The sequence below is a fragment of the Scomber scombrus genome, chromosome 8 (genome assembly GCF_963691925.1).
Source record: "Scomber scombrus chromosome 8, fScoSco1.1, whole genome shotgun sequence".
NCBI lineage: Eukaryota > Metazoa > Chordata > Actinopteri > Scombriformes > Scombridae > Scomber > Scomber scombrus.
Genome location: NC_084977.1, coordinates 12,696,007 through 12,716,514, shown reverse-complemented (window position 1 = coordinate 12,716,514; position 20,508 = coordinate 12,696,007). Strand labels below are relative to the sequence as shown.

Genomic DNA, 20,508 nt, shown 5'->3' with positions numbered 1-20,508 from the left:
AAACATTTCACAACATTCTCACATTTTAGGAACTAGAAGTGTTTGGTACATTTTTTGCCAATCCACTAATGAATTCAACTGTCATGATAATATTTTTAAAAAAAAGTTAGATAATAATAATCGTTTGCCTTGTAATGGTAGGCCTATAAGTTTTCATTTTTGGGAAAGATTGAGAAATTTGCTTCTTCTCACACATTTCTTACGATATTACTAATTCTTTTTAAAAAAAAGAAAAAGAAATGAGATCCTCCCCACAAAAAGGCCTTAATAACTTTTCGCACACTTACATCTTAGAAACTGTTGCTCAATATGACACTTGAAGGCGGTAGAATGAACACTGATTAGAGAGCTCACCTGGATTTACTCACCCGCCTATCTTTACTTTTATTTGCTTGCACACAGTAACTAAAATGTTGTTGTATGGGTCTTTGACAAGAAAAAAAGCGTGAAAAGTGTTGATTCATTTCGTGTATAAAATATATAGAGGTATTTTGGAGCTTAGTGGGACATGTTTTGCTTTTATCTACTACCACTCTTTCTAAACTCATCTGTCCAAAATACCTGAACGCTGCAACTGTAACGACATAGAAACCTGGTGCTCAGTCTGGCATAAAAAGCCACGCTTAAGCAGAAAGCTAGTGGAGTGTGGGTGTTAAAAGACATATCGGGAAAAAACGTGTAGTTCATGGGGAGGAGAAAAGAAAAAAACATCATTGAACGGGTTAATTTTGAGTCATCCAAGCTCCGAGAAGTAGAACAATTTGAGAAAAAAATTCCTCCGCCGCTGCGACACAGAAAAAGACAACTTCGAGTGTGCTGTTTTTTCCCCCGTTGTGTCCTGGATATAATCAACGATATATGGGGTAGTACGAATTTTATAAAGCGATTATAGACAATCAGAACTTAGATGTAAGCGTTTAAAAAGCTTTTGCCATCGTTTCAGCCCGACAATAGATCCCCTCTGACTTCAGCGGAAGGATACCTGTCTTGTGCCTCCCCGTAGGGACTTCAGTGAGTAGTGAGCGCAGAGAGGTGGGAGACTTTTCAGCGCCGTGTGTGACTTGTAAAAGTGAAATGTATGTGTATTTTTAAGTTTTTAACCTAAAGACAAAGAGGTCACACGTAAAAAAAAAAAAAAATCAACTAAAATGTTGTAACTTGGCACAAGAAGTCGTTTTTCATCTTTCTAGTGCGTGAGGCATTTCCAGCGAGACTTTTTGAGAACTAACCGACCGGGGAGACAGCTCAACTTTGGGCTGGCGACCTTATGTGGATTATACCAAAATATGGAGCCGATACCCGGTTTATCCTCGGGCAAATCACTAGTCTTCGTCTTCTGCTTCATTCAGCTTTCTCTGGGTAAGTTTCTTTTTACAATGTTGACGAATGTTTTGTCTTTTTTTCCCTAATACTTCATAACTTGTCATGATCACGTTTTGTTGCCTCTTCATCAGCCGACAAGGCGCTCATAGCATCTCTACACACACTGCGTACACTTGTGTCTTGAATAGCCAGGTGATTTGACTTGAAAAAGTTATGTTTGAAAAAGGAGAACACTTACCAGAAAGTAACTTTAGATAGAAGTCTAACTTGTAGCCAACATTAAAGCGTATTTTTAGTGATTTGGTGTTTGTGGCTTTTGAATAGGCACAGGTAACGCCATGGCCTTTCATCCAAACATTAACGCTAACTTAGCTAACGTAAAGTTACTTTGGCTTTATTGTAACATCCTGTTGGGGTTTAGTGCGTCACTACAAGGCTCACCTCTACTACTCTAGTAACGCTACCTTGCATTTTTCTGACTGCATTATCACTAACTATTATTTTATTATTAATACTCAAACACTCATTAACCATATTCACACAGTTTAAAAGACTAGTTAATTACACACCTCCACAAGGCCTCTGAAAGTGAAGCTAACTCGCACTGTGTCTGATTCAGAGGGTTATGGTCTGATTGATTTGGATACTATCGTCTACAACTGCTCTGTCTGAACAGCACAGCTGCCCAGATGTGAAACAGCGAGAGCGAAAGAATTCAAAATGGACACTTAACCATGTCTAGACTGCCCTGCTGAATCAGGAGAGCTGACAGTGACGAAGAAGTGGATAAAAGGCGGATCATATATACTCACCAAATATTCACCATTATAATCACAGTTAAATAGAGTTTCAGGAAGAAGCTAACTTTTTTTGGCAGTCAACAGTATTTGATTACCGTACATACATCTCTGCATTTTGAGTGAATTGTCAGGCAAGTTATCTCATTGTAAATGCCCTAACAGGTAAAATAGGTGAAATAGGTGTAAGTGAATTTGGGGAATGGTGAATTTGTCACCTTCTAAGAAAGAATCACTCTAAGGCACCTTTACTGTGATCTGTATAATTGGTAACAGGTTTAACATCCAGTGCACCTGTCTTTAATAAAGTACTAATTAGTGTCCTCTGATTAGACTCCATTAGCAACTCTTAATGTACATGTTTAGGCTTTGTTTAGGTCAGGTAACAATGAAGAATGAATTACTCTGAAGCAGTGAAAGGTTGTCTTGTATAAAAATTGCAAACAGCTTAAAAATGTCTTTGGGCATTGTGGCTCACACTATCATAGGTCATCTGCCAACAAGTTCTGGTAGACCAGCTTTGCAGCACATTAAACACACAGATAATGCTATCTGTCAATTCAGTAGTAGCACAAATATGCATCAATTTGGCTGTGAGAGGTCTTATTAAATGATAGTCTGTTTTAAAAAAAGAAGACGTAATAAACAGCATTCAGTTGTTCCTTGAGGCTATTGCCAGGAGTCTGTTTTGTAGGGTTGTTTACAAAGAGATTAGGCTTTAGCCATGACCAAATATGCTAAAATACAGAAAAGTACATTGATAAAAACTTTTAACTGACAGTTTACATTGATCTTTTTTTCCCCATAATGTGTAATTATATAATCTTAAATAATGGTATGCGTTTGGTCAGCAAATACAGAGGTACCTCTGAATTTCCTTGTTTTAATAACATAAAACCTTAATGCAAAATGTATTGGGGATCAGTTAAGTTTTATCTGCACTTACATTAAACAGAGACTAGGTGGGTTTACCCTGAATCTCATCTCATCACATGGTTGTCATATTTGATTACCTAAAACTAAATGTTGAATTTGACTTTTGGACAAGATGCATATCTCAAGAATCAGGCCTTAATTATTTTTCATTAAAGGCCTGTGCAATAGGAGAATGCTTTTAGTCTAATTAAGGGTGAAATTTACTAAATCTCACATGCTCTTTCAGCCCAGAGTTGATACACGCAGCTCTGCTATTCTTTCTCATGTTTTTTTCATGGACTATAGGTGACTTGTGAACAGAGAAGTTACACAAAAGAAGAAAAGACAATGTAAAAGTGCTGCAGGCTGTGCAAGGAGAAGCACTGGAATGTTGTTGGTGTTTGACATTCCTCCCTCTCTCTCTCTTTCCCTCCCTGTCTCTCTCTATTTCCCTCATTCCCTCTCTATCCCAATCTTTCTCTCCCTCTCTCTCTCTCACTCTGACACACACTCCCTGCCCACCATAATGGTCTTTTCCTTCCTGTCCCCATCCTCACCTTTCCCTTTCTCCTGCTAATGCTGAACCTTTATATTGTCAGGACACCATGCTATAGTCTATTTCGCCAAGCTGGTCACTGTAACAGTGGTTTTCTATATGTAAGGATGGCAGGGTACAGGGTGTTGCTTACCTTGATGACATGAAGGAGGTTTGAGGTCCCCAAGCTGCAATAAACTGCTGTCGCCTGCAGGCTAAATCTTACCAGCTCACTGTGGGTGTTTTTTGTTTTACTATTTGTTGTTTGTGATGTATAAAAACATTTTGCCAACAAAAAGGTGAAAAAAAAGTCTCAAAAATGTTGCTGTGTAGACGGATTTATATCAAACAAGGAGTTGGGAGTTGGTTACTAAACACTGTGACAAATATGGCGGCACTTCCTATAGCTGCTTTATGATAAACACCTGCCAGACGTTTGCCAGTGAAAAGATTTTATTTTGAAGCTGTTGGTTTGCATTAGCGGTATCTTAAAATGACAGTTACACTTCAAACATGGCAAATGAAAATAGATCAAAAACAAGCTGCAATCTGCTGAACATAAATGTCCAAAAAAAAAGAGCCTTCTGTCCTCTCGTCTGCAAGATCACAACCAAACCAATTAATTTAGAGATCACAGCTCAGTTGAGGTTTGACCTCACCTCTACAGAGGACCGCAGTCTTGCAGACCACAATAATGAGGCCCTGCTGTGAAGATGCATGGGAAATGCATTTATAATCACAACATTGCACGCAGCAGTATGACTAAAGCATGTTATTCCTGACGTGGTGGAAATTGGTCTTAATACCCCCCCCGTGCTACATTAATCAGCAGAATTTATATTGTCTTACGACGGCACTGTCTGTATTTCCTAAGTCCTGGTTGCAAAAGGTGGTTTGTGACACATTCCTAAACTACTTTAAACAACATACCAGAAGGTTCACTGTCATTTGTCAACAAGTCTCTGCGGTTCGTTTAGCGTATTAAACTTCATACGTTGCTTATACTAGATGTAAAAAAAGAATGAATCACACTTAGGTAATTCATGATTTTGCGGCTTGTAAACATATTTCTGTGTTGATGCAGGAACACAGTTAATAGTACAGTCTGATTCTTGAGGAGGCGTGCCATCTTTATGGCACACGACATAGTGTTGCCCCCCTGGTGTGGGCATGTGTATGGTTGCATATATTTGCAGAGTGCAAACAGGAGACAGCTGACATGCGTGTGTGTATCTATTTGCGTGTGTGTATGTATCGCATTGTGGATACAAACTGACAAAGGCCGGCGATTGTGCCGCCCATGGTTTACTTGCATCTGACCCAAGCTGGTGCCTGGTGTGAAATGTGATTTATCTGCACCATGCTTCGCCCCGCGTTCTGAAAACAAAGATATTTATTGAGCTGCCCACAACACTACATTATTTAATGACCACTGGCTCTACCCACTGCCTTGTGGCTTAAGACATCCTCCCTGTGACACCCTCCTAGCTTTCTCTTTGGTTTTGTTCTTTTCTCCCCTTGTCTGCAGTCTCAGTGAGATACACTTGCCTTTGCTACAGTGTGTTCATGTTATATTCAGTCTTCCTTCCCCACCCTTTTGATTAGTAGTGTAGTTATGCGGCACGTAGACCGCCTCCGGCAAGGACGCATCTGCATGCACTGGACCACTAAATGCTCCGGCTGGTGGGTGACGTGGTGGGTGAAGCACTGCGAGTTGGACAGTGCTGGGTTTTGCCTCGTCTGTTTCCAAGCAGGAAAAAATGGCGGCCTGGTCAAAATCGTTCTGATATAGCAGCTAAAATATGTTTCTGACAACATTTGCCATACCTATCAGTCACTGTGAGTGCCTGATACATACACACAAACATGGACTCTTGCAAGGTCTTGAATTTGAAATGCATAGCGCAAGGTGAAAGTCAGAGTTACAGGCCTTTCTCCATTTTGTGTCACAGTGCTAATGCAGAGACGGAGCAGTGCCTGCTTAACCATTGTGCTCGTTGTGACTTTGATCCTCACGCATTAAATAAAAGCCAGTCAAAATGTGAATGAAGCTCAATGCCTTCACTGCACGAACCGCATGCACTGTTACTATAGGAGGTGGTGTATGCGGCTGTGAAGGTCGAGGGGATTACAGAGCGTTGTGTCTGCACTGTTGAACAGGTTAGCAAATTAACAGGGAATTACTGTGGCCTGCATTCCTTGGCCCACACAGCCCTGTAATCCTGGAGACAAGCAGGCAGGGCGCATAGAGTAATGAACCAAGCAGGCCACATCAGGTACGAGAAGAAGGGAAACCACACAGAAAAGCTTCAAAAATAAATCCTTAGTAATAATAGGCCGGAGGATTGATTTTGTCCTGTGGTTGAGTGGTGGTTTATAATCAATCTGATTTGAGTGTTTGCATGTGGATGTGAATTACCTAGCGTATATTTGTCTGTCCTGTCTCTTTTTTCACATTATTTCACTATTTGGGGGGGAAAATAGAGAGAAGTCTTTAACATCTGTTCAAAATAAGCCAGCGGAAATAATTTGCAGTGGTTAACCAACCATGAATCTTGATATGAGAATAAAAAAATCTCATATTGAGATATGTTAATTAAGATACTGGTGTTTAACTCAGATAACTACCACATACCAACAAGTAAAATGTTATCACAGTCTGTAGCATGACATCTGAAATAAATGAGAACAAACACTCTTGACTTTTATCACATGCGTCATAAAATCGCAGCTTATTAACACTTAGATAATACTGTGATCATTATGAATCTTGTACATACTGGCCATGGTCAGCCCTACGCCACGTCTCAGTTTGAGTATTAAAGAGAGATTGACAAAGCCTAAAATTAGTCCAAGCTACAGTTTAAATTATATAAAAATGAAGTGAATGTAACTAAACAAGTCTGCCCAATAGTGTATATTTTTCTATTTTTTTATCATAACAAAATTGTTTTGAAAGAGCAAAAAAGTTTGGACATGAATGAGCAAAGGAAAGTCCCCAAATGTATCTGGTCTGCTCTCACACTTTATATCTGTCTCTTTCTCCCTCAAACACACACACACAGGCAAGCCAGCAGTGTGTCAGTCCCGCTCGATAAACACTCAGCTTTGGATGAAAAGCAGGGCATATGTCTCAGCTGGGGGGTCAGCAGGGTAATCAGTTTTTGTCCTGATCTTAATCAGATTTCATCAGTTGAAACTATGGTTACTTTATATGTGTTATGCTAGTCTCATGCAGTTCTTTTGCATAAGTTCAGGAAAAGGTTTCAGTGATTTAATGTCGGGCTTCTGTACCTGGAGTGCAGCGCATTATAGAAAACAAATAACTAGAATCAGTGATCACACGCTTTTGGCGTTTCTGTCACCACCCTCAAGCCAAACCTGACCTCGGACAATAAGACCTTAAAGCCCTGGCTCGGTTCGTCTGCTCAGTTCTTCTACCGTATGTGTGGGCCAGTAAAGCTTCCCTCAGGGTAATGGTGTTTAGTTTGAGCCTCATCTCCCTCCTACCATGCTGAGCGAAGGGTATTTTATTGCAAGTTACCATGACGACTGTTTGGCCTGCTGGATATAGAGGCTTGTACAGCAATTCCAGGAAATGGGGTTACTTCCTCACTCAGCGCGAACAACTTCCTGCCCTCTGCTGTATGGATGTGTGCCAGGGCTCAGGGACACTCATTCGTGTGCAGTCTTTGTCTGTAGTTTCGTAATTACTTCCCCATTGCAATCCTTAACTATTAGCTCAAAGCCCGTCCATCTCACTTGTATTTTCTGCCTCCTTCACCCCTCCTCTCCCTGCCTCGTTGACAGTCACTCTCCCTCATTGTTTTTTTCTCCTCGTGACATTGCTGGATCTCCCGGGGGACCTGCTGTGGTGTCTGACAAAGCAGCGGCGAGTGCTGAAGGAGGGACCGGCGTAATGCCAGCTGAACAAAAACTAACCAGACTCCCCCCTCCATTTTGTTATCTAAACCATTAAGGGCTGTGATTTCTGTCTTCTCTTTAAAAATGACTTTTTTTCCACACTTAAGGCTCAGTTTTATCAGATTTATACAGAAAAATATCTTGGTTCCAAAAGTATTTAAAAGTAGTTGTGGTCCCTGCTGTAAGAAGAAACATTTCACTGCAGTTTACAAAAACCAAGACCCTCTTGTAATAGGGCCAACTCAATAAATGCCTTCAGTAATAGAAAGCAAAAGGAACATTTGAAAGACTTGCCCTGAGTTGCTGATTCTGCACAAGAGTCCCTCAGAATAACAATATCCTGTAACTGTATATTTTATAATAAAAGCAAATAGCTAACAGAGTGCTGGGAACTCAACTTAAAAATGTCACTTTTTGTATTATTTTCACCTGTTATAATATTCTAAATAAACAAACAAGGACTGAAAGCCACTGGAAGCTGCCAGATTTCTGCTGTGCACAATACTGGGTGGGTACGTTGAAGCAGTCTGCTTTACAGCTTCGACTGGGTAATAAGTGTCATCCTTACTTATGTTGATGACAATGACGAGGCTCACCTTTTCTCAATACTCTAAACACACGGGAAAGTAGAGAGTGACTCACCATGTTGAACCCTGCAGCTGGACGGGGTTATATCAGGTGAACATTGGCTGATTACTTAACTGACAAGTTTTATATTGTCCAAAACCCGTGACCATGATATTTGAAGTAGAGTGCGAAAAAAGTGGGAATTATGTATTCATTATGTGTTTTTGTTTTTTAATCAAACGTCTCTTCTGGACCACTTGTACCTTGTGGTGTAGGGAGTGGGTTGACATGCAAAATCAGCGACTTTGTGGTTACATACACCTCAGACACCTGCACTATTTATATCCTTACTTTTAGGCTATCTGGTGGAGTGCAGGTGTGACATAAAATATTTTTCTAGAGTAGAGTAACCCAAAGCAGGTACCATGACATCAACAAGTTTAGATCTTTTTTTTCTTTTAATGACATCCTTGAGTGAGACGTTTTTGGCTTCTTCTTTTTTCTTTATAAATGTGTGTATAACAGGTGGATGGAAACCTTTTTGCTACTGCTTGGATGAACTCTCTGATTTTCCAGGCAGCAGCTCAGTGAATAGTTTTCTTTTTCCACACACTGAAACTCCTAGGCGATCCTTTTGCTCCTCACCAGGCCAACAATGGGCGTCTAAACTATTTAAATCGACCAGATTAGTTTTATCTTCCTTTTTATATTTACATAGCGTGTATTATTGTATATTAGTTTTTCCATTATTCTTCACGTCAGCAGCAATTTGTTATATTGTTTGTAAAATACAAATAAAGTTACTAAAGCCTCTTTCTAACATGTACTGCTTTATGCTAAAGGGAAACTTAGGTATTTTTCAACCCGAATCCTATTTCTTCTTCTTTTTGTGTTAAGTGTCTAATGGGAACAACAGTTTTTGAAATTGGTCCAATTGAGCGAGGGCGTTGCAGGTGGCAGCTGTGAAACATGCTGCAATGTAATCTGATGGGCTAATAGCACTCTGTAAATGTACTAAAAGTTTTTTTTGCCAGTGACATCTTTTCCTCCCAGTCCCACCAGACTGCAGACACTGTAAATCTGTCTGCTCTGTGTCTGCTTTTGTTCTCCACTTCAACTCCTCTCCCTTTCCTCACCTTTAGACATAGAGACAAACTAACACAGACACTCAGATCTGTAAAATGGGGTGGGAGTGAGTGAGATTACAAATGAGCACTTTTGGTCATGAAGGGTCCAAAGAATAGTCATCATTTGGTCATTTAAAATCTGTGTGTTTCTTCTCAGCTCACATCATCTGGTCATAGTTTCACTGTTGACTTTGTCGATCTTGTCTTATCAAGGCTCTCATTCCTGGGAACTTTCCCAAACATGGTTCATTGATACTGAAGTGTGAGAACACCCAGGCAGAGAGGATGCAGTGTGGCTGTGTGTGATATGACCCTGGATTAGTACACGCTGGTCACTCATTTGACTGTGTGTGAACGTTTTGTTTGTTTTTATTTTAGAGACCGGGATTGTTGAAACCTTTTCCAAACTTTCAGTCAGGGAATTAGTGACCTCTGCAGCATGGGGTAATTGTTTTGTGTGTTTGTGTTTAAAATGGCGTAATAAGAGGCAGGCTGTCCCAAATCTGCTAAGATCATTGCGTCTGGCATTACGACAGCATGCATGGGAAGCTCGTCAAACCAGTCAGGGGATGAGTGCAGCTTTTTTCCGGTCTCTGCTCTCTTGCTTTCAGTCTTTTACCCTTCCTGCAGTATGCATACGTCTTCTCAGCTCTCCCTCCCCACATCATTACTCTCTCTCTCTTTTTTCTTTTTTTTCTTTTCTTGCTGATTTTGCAATCATTTGTTGTCCTCTAGATGACTGGTATCCTGGCATACCCTGTGCTTTGTTGCCTAGATGTACTGTGCAATAATCAAATTAATTTGATGCCCTGCTCATGATAATTTAATCATTTAAAAGTCAATTAAACAGGACTTGGCATTACATTTTTAACTAAATGTGATCAAAACCAAAAGTGAAAGCTCTGGTGTGTCACAGGTTTAACCACATATGTATGGATTGTTTGCTATCTATAGTGCATCTGTTCAGTGTTGACTTGCAGCAAGTTTGCATACCGTCTGTCTGCTCAGAACAGAAATAGTCACAAAATAGCACAGTATTTTTTGTGGTCTCTTGTACTGCAGCAGTAGTCTGATATCAACTCAGACTGTTAGAGTGGCTGTGCTAGTGTGCACATAGAGGCATACATGTGTGTGCATGCGTGATGGGATTATGAATTTCACAGTGGTTTATGGATGGGTATCCCCATGTCTAATGGAATATGTCTGTCAGCCTGGTTTAAGCCACCAGTCCCTCTCTGACCAATCCAGTTCAGATACTGGTCCTTGAATGTACAGCACATGAAAATCAACTAACTACATGTGCAAAAATAGAAAATTATCTAAATTGGGTTAATAAAAGGTAAAAATGTCATCATAAAGTCTCGTCAACTTGGGTGACTGTGATTAATGTAGGCGCAGGAAATAACACCACTGCTGAGCACACTTCCTGTAATGCAATGACTGTTGTTTTTTTTAAGACATTGTTGGCGTTTCTTTGAAATCAGCTGACCTAGCCTCAGTGTTGTAAAAAGAGCTTTGTACAGAGTGAGGATTCATCACATAACCACTTAAACATGTGAGACTATGAATGAAACAAAATGTTAATATAGCAGTATTTGTATAACCAGTACTGATGATCTGTAGCAGTTTTGCTCAATTAATCACACATACTGAACAGTGGCTCTCTTCATCTGGTTACCATATCACATTGATAAATAAAGACTGAGAACACCACACTTCTGTTTGGGATGTTGGGCCGGCATGGTGTGCGTGAAGACCACTTGAGCCATGTTTCTCTGGTGGCTTGAAGGACACACAATGGCTGATGTGTCTGGATATGAGTGTCTCACTTGCAGGGAGATAGTCGGGCTTTGTTGACTTCGTCAAGGCTCATTTCTGTCTGCGTGCCCATCCGGCCGCCCTGTGACCACTGGCTGGTTTCAGGCTGGCCCTGCATAGTTGGCTAGATAGATGACGAGCCCTCTCTATTTTCTCTTTGTAAGGATGAGGGGGAAACTTGGGCTGTGTGGAGGGTTTCCCTCTTAAGGGTGGGGAGTGTGTGCCGGGGGGCGCGGGCCTTACCACCTCCGCTCACCAATTTTCAGGGGGAAACCCTGAGTGAGTTTTGAGCAGTGGCTTTGAAATTCAGCAGCAATGAAACTTACAAGCAAGACTAAAGCTCGCCAGCTTGTAAGAAACAATCTTGTCATTTCAATAGGTTAATCTTTGGATATTCATAAAAATAGTACATTTATTTTTTGGCACATGATGCAGCAGGTCATTATTGTCATCATAGTACCTGTATTTCTGTGTCTAGTAAGTCAAGAACAAGACATGATGGAAACCGTATCCTTTTTAAACCAGGTTCACCTATGGAGCAGATAACTGGCTTAGATTGAGCTGCAAACATTTGTTTAATATACAAATCTAGGTTTTTTTTTTTACAAGGATATGAATGTTCCTGGAACTTGTATAACTCCTTACTGTTTTAAGATACATAGATTATCATACTCCCAGGTGGTACAACAAAATAATCACATTTAAGATATTGCCAGAATAACTAAACATTAATCAGATGAGTTGCTTCTCTGTTTGTTCACTTTCTAACTCATCTGTTTTCTCTTGCAGCTCTGCAGTGTGTGGACAATAAGGCGCCTTGTGTTAACAATGCTACGTGTCTAACCTTCAGCAATGGCACTGGATACTGCAGGTAATGTTGACTGACCGGGTCTGTGACCAAAAACTGTGAACACAGCAATAGAAACACCTCATAAGGGGATTGTTGGATGTGAAAGCCAGTACAGAAATAGGGTTTTTAGATCAACCCCAGTCAGTCCACGAGACCATGAGGTTTTGCTCAGGCACGAAAGGGGGAATAAAAGACTGCTCTGTCTGACAAAGTACACCAGTACTGGGAACAATACCAATACACACATTTCCACCTCCAAGATGTTATTTAGGACATTTCGGGGGTTTTGTTACTTATTCTCTTGTTGCTATAGAATTGATAGCTCTAAGTGTTGCCAACATATTTTATTGCCCACTGATTTTTTTTTTTATTGCCGGGGGATTTCAAGGCTGTAAGACATTTTTATTACATGAGAAACAAACTGTTGAGTGCATTTGATTAGAACAAATAATCTGAAACTTGGCTGATTTTATCAAAATGACAAGAGAGCTATTAATTATTACCACACATTAGTGTAGCCTCCTGTTTCCTGACACAGGTTATATTGGAAACTGAAAACACCCTGAAAGTAAGTCTCTTCTACTACCAGACCATTAAGGAAAAGTGCCTCTGAGTAAAGGAGCCCATTGGCCTGTTTGATCTATGCCTTCCACTCTCTGGCAGCTTAGCCTAGTTTGTAATTAAGACTGAGCTATCTTTATAATTGCTTTGCCACTCCCGAGCCAAGTCCCAATGAAAAAAACACACCAGTTCACGAACCTGATCATATTTCATCAGATGTGATGTGAATCACACAGTGTGTCTGTTCCCAGAGATTTTGGAATTTCAACACTTTGCTACTTCTGTTAAAAAGGGAGAAAAAGCATTGTTACTTAATCAGTGTTTGACATTCTTTCCATCTAATTGAAGGTCACATTGACGTACCGCAGGTGCAAAGAGGCTGATTGTCTACATACTTATGTGCATGTGTGTGACTCTATTAAACTTAGGGAGGGGGGGGGGCTTCATGATGAGACATCTGATCAAACTTTTCTTATTAAGCGTCAGTTATTGTATTTATGTAGACAGACGATTTTAAAGTTCTTAACCTTACAGACAGTCAGTGAAGTGAGGTCAGGATGGGTGGGATGTGATGTTGGTTAGTCAGTTAATAATGTGGCAGCTATATTTTTAACTAGTTTGATTCAGGGTGTTTGTTCAAGCTAGGCTATTTCTGTACAAGATTTTACTGTTGGAAATGTTTCTTAAGTAGAGGAAACATAATTGGATTTTCTTGGCTGGATGATTTTCAAACACCAAATCCAAAATATCCCACCCAAATTCAGAGCTGTGCTGTTAATGTGGGCAGACATACAGTACTGTACTAGTAGTACAGCAGGTATGTGCCAATAGTTAGTTTAAAATGCTTAAATTATTTGCTGCAGTTTAAAAAGGCTTGACGACATTCTTCAAGGTTCTGTTACCAGTTTTACTACTTTAATCACTGTTGTAATCACATGTTATCATTTTTTACTTATGTATTTGTGTAATGAAACTAGCAATTATACATGAGTTTTTTCCTATTATATTTGTCTTGTATTTACTCTTGTTCTCGCTCAGCCAAACTGTCTCCAAGTTTTTTCTCAATGAAATGATGATGTTGATGATAAAAAGAAAAACAGTAGAGGAGCCTCTTTCTCTCAAGACACACAGAGAGGAGTCTTTCAGTTTAGAGGAGTCAGCTGACAGAGCGCAGGCCTACTGTTATACTGATTAACTAGTCAGTCAATTTTTTCTGCTATTCACAAGCAAACATGGATGAATATACACGCACTCATACACACTTGTGCGCACACAAATGGCACGCACTTGCCTCTGTCTGGCCTTTCTGCACTGTGCTGCTGCTCAAAAGGCTCATTGTGTAAAATCTAATTTTGTGTTTATTAGTCTCCTCTGTGTGTTAAAGGCAGCCGGTTGTAAATAAACAGTCACTGTGGCCTTTTGGCTCAGACCAGCCTAATTATGTCACATGGAGCACTCCTGGGGTCAGACATGGAGTAACTGCATAATTAATCATATATTTAAAATGATTTACTAATATGAGTAAAGGTACCACTGCGGACAACTGATGGAGAGATTAATCTGTTTTGTGAGACATTTCAAAGCATTTCTATGTTCAGTTAGTCAGCCTGTGTTTAATGCTCTAAATGAGAAGCAACGACAGGTATCTACTCTAGTCATATCTGTTTTTCACTGTTTAATTCCTTTTTAGAGACCTTTCACAACTTTGGCTCATCTGTTTTTTTTTTATTTAAGAGAGAAAGAAAGGGGAAGGGAAACTTGTATAGGGTAGAAAGCAGATATTTGGGTAGACTCTAGTGTTGGGCTGATGAGTGATGCCATCGTCTATTGACCACTAAGCCTCTACCATTGTAATATTGTGTTTTTAAAAGAGTGTAGTTAGTTGTTGTCAACTCAAGCTGGTTCACTCTCTCTTCTTCGTTCACACACACAGAGCGCTCAGCCACACCCACCGTGAAACAGAGGAGAGAAACTCAGCGCACCTGTAAATTACAGCAAAACACAGTAGAGACTGTTTATCTGTTATTTATCTCATTTATTGCACTCATTTGATTTCAGCTCAGAGTGAGCGTCTGCTGCATTTTGCTGTCATGTATGTTCATGCTGAGTTTCTTTCCTCTCCTGTGCAGACGTTACTGTAAGCACCTCCCCCGCTCACAATATCATTGCAATGTTTCACTGTGGACATCGTCAGATGCCAATTCTGTTGACATCACTGAACCCTAATAGACTAAAACCAGCCTGCATTTTAATGTCCATAAGAACCATATTTGAAATGGAGATTTTGTTTGCATAGAAAGTTCAGGTGTCTCATTTTGGATAAAAAACAGTGTTGTGAGAGAGAGTCGGAGTGCATGGGAGAGGCCGACAAGCTGTCTTGCAGGACAGGGTACAGAGTAAGCTGTCTAACCGGTGACACTGCAAGCCTTGGGTGTGAGAAAAAGGTGTGTGTTATGAGTGTGGATCTGTGCATGTCACAAGGTTGAGCTTATTTCTAACTTATGTCACTGTTGAGTGGAAACATGCTGTACATACAGCATATTCTGATAAAATATTGTCAGAGATCTTGTGTATTTGAGGATTCCTGACACTAACATGGAGTCTGGCTCATGAAGTTCATACCTGAGCAATCCAAGCAAGAGTGAGGCTGCACACATAATGCTTTCCAAACCCTATTTTACTCCAGAACAAGATCCCTTTGTCTACTGTTAGGCCGTGGTGCAAACTGATTAACTCTCCCTCCCTCTCAATGCCTCTTTTTTTCTCTCTTTTTCTCTCACAGTCGCTGTCATGCCTTAATGTTTTTTTAAAGAAAAGAAGCTCTTCTTAAGAGTGAGGGGAGAGAGTTACTGTGTTGTGTCGACTGGCTGCCTGTTTGATCTGACAGGTAGAATTTGCCCACAGGGCAGACAGAGGAAGAGAGAGGGCCAAAAGAAAAGAGGATGTCTCTTTTCAGGTAATTTGAGGAGGAATACCTCGAGGCACAACTCCTTACTAATGATGAGAGAGCAGTGAGGAGTGGGGGTGCGGGGGTGGCAGAGGAGGGAGACACGGAGCGGAGAGGGAGTGTAATTTCCCTTTCTACATCTCCTTCATCAAGCTGTCACTCATCCATCTGTGCTTCAGTTTCACCCTCCGATTCAGGGATTTAGATGCCTCCGGACACAAGTCACCTGGCCTCTTAATCCTCCTACAACCCCAAACTCTTTTCACTACTATAGCCATTATCTAATCTTTATTTTTGTTTAACCACTGACCCATTTTTAACACATTCACCTTTTAGTATAACTACAATTTCTATCTTCCATTCATATCTGTGTGTTCATAGGACTTTCTTTTGCTATGATTGTTGTTGTTGTCTCAGTCTCGTGTCATTAGGTTAAAACAGGAGGACCAGAGTAAACAGAGAACGTGGACAAAAAATGAAGATGGGAGATCGGTGCTTTCAGGCCAATCAGTCCTCCTCTCTGCTCCATACCTCCACTCCTCCACAGCAAATGCAGCACCCAATCTATCAGGCACATATATATACACACACTCAAAGAGATCATAAATAGGTTAGTCTTATGATCTAAAATAAAGTCAGAGAAGGAGATTGGAAGCCACAGCAGTGATTTCCTGCTCTTACTTAACTCTCCTTCCCACAGTCCAGCTAATAGTATAGATGTGGTTGAGACAGGAACCACAAGGATAAGAGTTTCTTTGTGTGTATGTTTGCATATGTACACTGGTGTGTGTGTGTGTGTAGTCAGGGTCACCTTGAGCCCAGGGGAAGTTCACATGCTGGCACTGAAAGATTTGAAGTGCAGCTAACATTAGATCCAGCTTATGATGACACTAGACTGTTCATTAGTGTCTGTCAGGGCTGCAACAAAATGATTATTTGTCTTATCAGTTAATTATTGATATAATTGTTTACATTGTAGTCACAGTTTCCTTAGTCCAAGGTGAATTTTTGCTTGTTATATCAGTGCACAGCCCAACACACAAATATTATCAATTCATCATACATTTGTCAGATATTTAAAAAGTTTGAAAGTCTTGACACCAGGTCTTAAAAGATTAAACTATTATCAAGATTGCTGACAATCGACTAACTGGTTAATAAACATATCCTTTCATTGCTAGCGCTAACTCAGATTGAGAGCAGTCATCGTAGCCTAATGTCAGTGGTGATTGGGATTTTAATCTGTCTTTGGGGATCACCACAATAAAGGAAACACTCACATACCCACAAAAATAAACAAACAAATGGTTAAACACAAACAGGCAGATGCACATCATGCTGCTCGTAGAGTCAGAGATTAAAATTAAGTCCAAGAAAGAGGAAGCTTTACAAAACAGTGGGGAATGTAGCAACCAGACTGTAAACCCGCATACAGGAAGGTGACAATTGGCTCTCTGTCACACAATGATGGTAACACTGTGGGGTCGAGAGGACCTCAGTGTTGTCACATGTTCTCCGTACACACATTGTGGTGTAAAGTTGGGCTGAGTGCATCTGCTCTCTGTTCATTAACAAATCATTCCAAGAACAACTTAAAAAAAAAAAAATCTAATTTAGCTTTTATTTGTTATTGAATTATCCACAGATGAACACACAATGAAATACATCAAAGAACCAAAAAAACAACTTGCTTCTTAATTTCCCAGTGGGAGGTTCAAAGCAGACTTTTGAAATAAACAAATACCAAAGTGAAAAAAAAAAACATTTTAGCTGGCAGAAAATGTCTTTGTGTGGGCTGCAGGCAATTGATTCAATATTTAGTCAACTCTAGCAATTTAGTTATCAGGTAGCCTCATGTAGACAAAGTGTACACTATGTTCTTGTTAGTTTTATATGTCTAAATGAGTCAGTGGTGGACTATGCATAGCTTAGATATACGAAACTTCTTTTATAGGCAGAGAAACCTATTGTCGGAGATTCCACTTTAAACAACCACAGAAACTGGATAATAACAGAACAACATGGACAGGCAGACTGAAAGAGTGTTCAGAGGCAAAACGGGTCCTGTGTTGTGTACCACAGCCTCGCTGAAAAGCCTTTTTGAACATGTTACTAAACGCAGTCTGAGATTTTACCACATGGCCCGAGTTTGGACTCCACCCTGCTCTGCACTCCTTTATTCTGTCTGCACTGATGCTTTTCAGTCTGACTGCTCAGCCTCCTTCCCACTATGCATGTCTGTTGTCTCACTCTCTCATTACTGGCTTGTCAGGTTTTTACCTCCACCTCATTGCTTTCTCTTCACTATAACCACCTTCCTCTTTTTTTCCCCCATCGTGTTTTTTTCTCGATTACTTTTAACATCACTCTCACAGCTCCCTCTGAGCACCTACTCTCTTTTTTTGTTGTTGGCCCTGCTCTATGAAAATGAGAAAAAAAATAGTGAGAAGTGAGGAAGCGTGCCTGATACACACCCCCAACCCACAAAAACTTCACTGCTACTAAGGATTATTTAGTCATAGATTCATAGTTTCCATCCCTCACAAAAAGAGCCCACAATTTAACCTTTTCATCTAAGTTTAGATGTGTTTTATTTTTCCAATTTACAATAGACCTATTCTCCTCTGTAGCACCAGCTCATTTGTGAGACTAACTGGTACAGTCCTGCCAGCTTTTCTCTTTCAGACGTACCACATTGACAGTGTGAAAGTGTGGCATAGCTGGTGCCCTTCTTCAATGTATCACTGGGGTCTAGATGGTTAGTGTTATCTGGAAACCTTTTTGCATTTCTGTAAGTATTTTAGCACCCACTTTTTAAGGTTGACCACTTATGACCATTTATTATTGAAAATGGTTGTGGAGACCACAAGTGAGATTGGAAGGAAGTAGAATGGGCTAGTAAGCTTCCCACACATGCACCGCTGCTGTCTAATGTCTTTCCACTATCTTTTTCCTCTTTGTTACATAGTAAAAGCCACCTACACTGTCTTCTACCTGTACTTTCACTTCTTACTCTCAGCATACAAATGAGGGTCCGGGGTCATTGTCTCTGTAGGTCTGAGTGAACTGCAGCTAGTTATTTTGTGTGTAGAAGTTTTGACTAGTAGAAGTGGTGCCAAAGCATTTCTCTGTCTAGTCTACAAAGTGCCTCGCTGTTTGTGTCACTTCTGGGTCTGATATGACTTTGACGGTTCATATCAATCATCATCCAGGTGCTAAATTGTCTGGAGAAAGATTCAGATTTACACATATGAGGAGTGGGATGTCGCATAATGAATGGCAGCTCATTGCTTTGAATGCCATTATGATTATTTTGGGCATGAGGTTGACACTCATGAAATTCATTTTTGTGGGTTTTTTTCCTAGTTAAATAAAGGTTAGTGTAAATAAAAAAGATAGAGCTGCAGTCACAGTCTGAAATTGCTCTTTATTTGTTCCTTATTAACCGCCATCAAACTAGGAGCGATGTCAGGAGTAGAAGCAACAGGAAATCCACTGGCGTGTTCTGCACTTGACCTGTAATGTCCATGCAAGCACACACAGGACTACAGTACGGTGAATAGGCCACCGGTGCTCTAACCAATCCAGGGAGAGATCCAGGGTTTGAAATGTGAGCCGGTTTATGCTCTCGCTCTCACACTGTTTCTCCGCGATGGCCACAGGGGGAAAGCATGATAGAGTTATTAAGCTTCGCTGAGACTAGAATAGTGACTGGAGGAGGCGGAGGTGGTAGCGGTGGCGGGGTTGTAGTTGAAGAGAGGAAGCTAGAGAGGTAGGAGGAGAAAATTGGCACAACCGAAAGTGGGGAATGAGGGATTGGGGAAGGGAGGAGAGCAAGAGATTCAGGAGCTGGGGACATAGGAATTAGGAAGGAAAGAGGTGGGAGACATTACATGAGTGAGTGAGAATCAACCCAACCCTCTCTGCTCATTGGAGCCCCATGGCCAGCCAGGACAGGCAGAGGTCAGCATGAGGTAGAGGAGGAGGAGGAGGAGAACGAAGGAGGGAAAGGGTGCCGAGAGAGGGAGGGTGGGAGGGGTGTTCGTAAGATGGGGGCGCTAATGTGAACCAGCTGTAGAAACCTGACACCTCGAGAGTGGGTTAGAAACGAGAGGTGGAGGAGTGAGAAAGAGAGGGAAAGAAGGACTGCAGGAAACTGCACGGAGTAAGAGAAGGATGGAGAAACGAAGAGGGAAAAAAAAGTCCTCGTGGAGCAAAACAAAGAATCCCATAGATGAGTTTGGCTGCAGAAACCCTCTGCTGAGCTGTTCATGAAAGTAGAGCCCATTATATGTGTATAGGCGTCTGTGTGCAAATGTCGTGCCTGTGTTCTGTATTGTATATAAAAATGCGCTTGTTCCTGCGTTGTATTCAGTGACAGACTGTTTGGTTATCTGTTCCTCAGAATGAGACACCACTCCCTGACAATAATGTGAATCATGCACAGCCTTGTCTGTTTGCCTCAGGCAGCAGTGATACAGCCGGAGGCTAATAATGAGCTCTCTATCTGGCACTGAAACCTGAAGGACAGGATGGTATCGTTTCCTGACGCCATGGCATTTAGTTCTGTCAACACTGGTTAGATAGCGGCGATTGAATTTAATAGAGTTTACCATGCATCTCTGCTGTCAGCACTATTGAATTTTTACACCATTTTCAAAGTAAAAGGTGAGTCTTGAAGGGTTGTGTTGAGTTGCAAGACAGATCTACAGTGGGAATTATGATACCTTTTTTTCTCTTCTCTCTTACATTGAAGGTTTTTTTAAAAACTGCATTCATCTAAAGGTTTAACAAAGGAAATGTCACTTGTAAACAGTATTGTTTATTTCAAGCTCAAAAGGCTTAAAATGAAGCTTAACTTTCCAACAAAGCACAAGTTTCAAATGTCCTTTCTGTCACTGAAGTGGCTATTCTAAATGCATCTCATATTCCCCATAGTATTAGTGGTGAAAATGTGTGAAATGTTCCCCATGAAATGTAAACCTAGCATTAACCTGGACACGGTGTTCTTTGTGTGACAGCCTGCTAATGTGATTTATTTCACAGGGCATAGGGCCATGTCGTTACTCAGGGAGAAGAGGGAGTAGAGAAAAAAAGAGCAGTCTTAATTCCCAGGACGGCCGTCTTGTTGTGATATCTTGACC

The 20,508-nt window shown here is 40.7% G+C and overlaps 1 protein-coding gene across 1 annotated transcript in view; it reads left to right on the top strand.

Moving 5' to 3' along the window:
• Nucleotides 1-720: 720 nt before the first annotated feature.
• Nucleotides 721-20,508, top strand: part of notch2 (notch receptor 2) — a 45,879-nt gene continuing 26,091 nt past the window's right edge. Inside the window, exons 1-2 of the mRNA XM_062424790.1 lie at nt 721-1,359; nt 11,796-11,877. Coding sequence (XP_062280774.1) covers nt 1,287-1,359; nt 11,796-11,877 — 155 coding nt within the window. The 5' untranslated portion in view covers nt 721-1,286. The remainder of the gene's footprint in view (nt 1,360-11,795; nt 11,878-20,508) is intronic.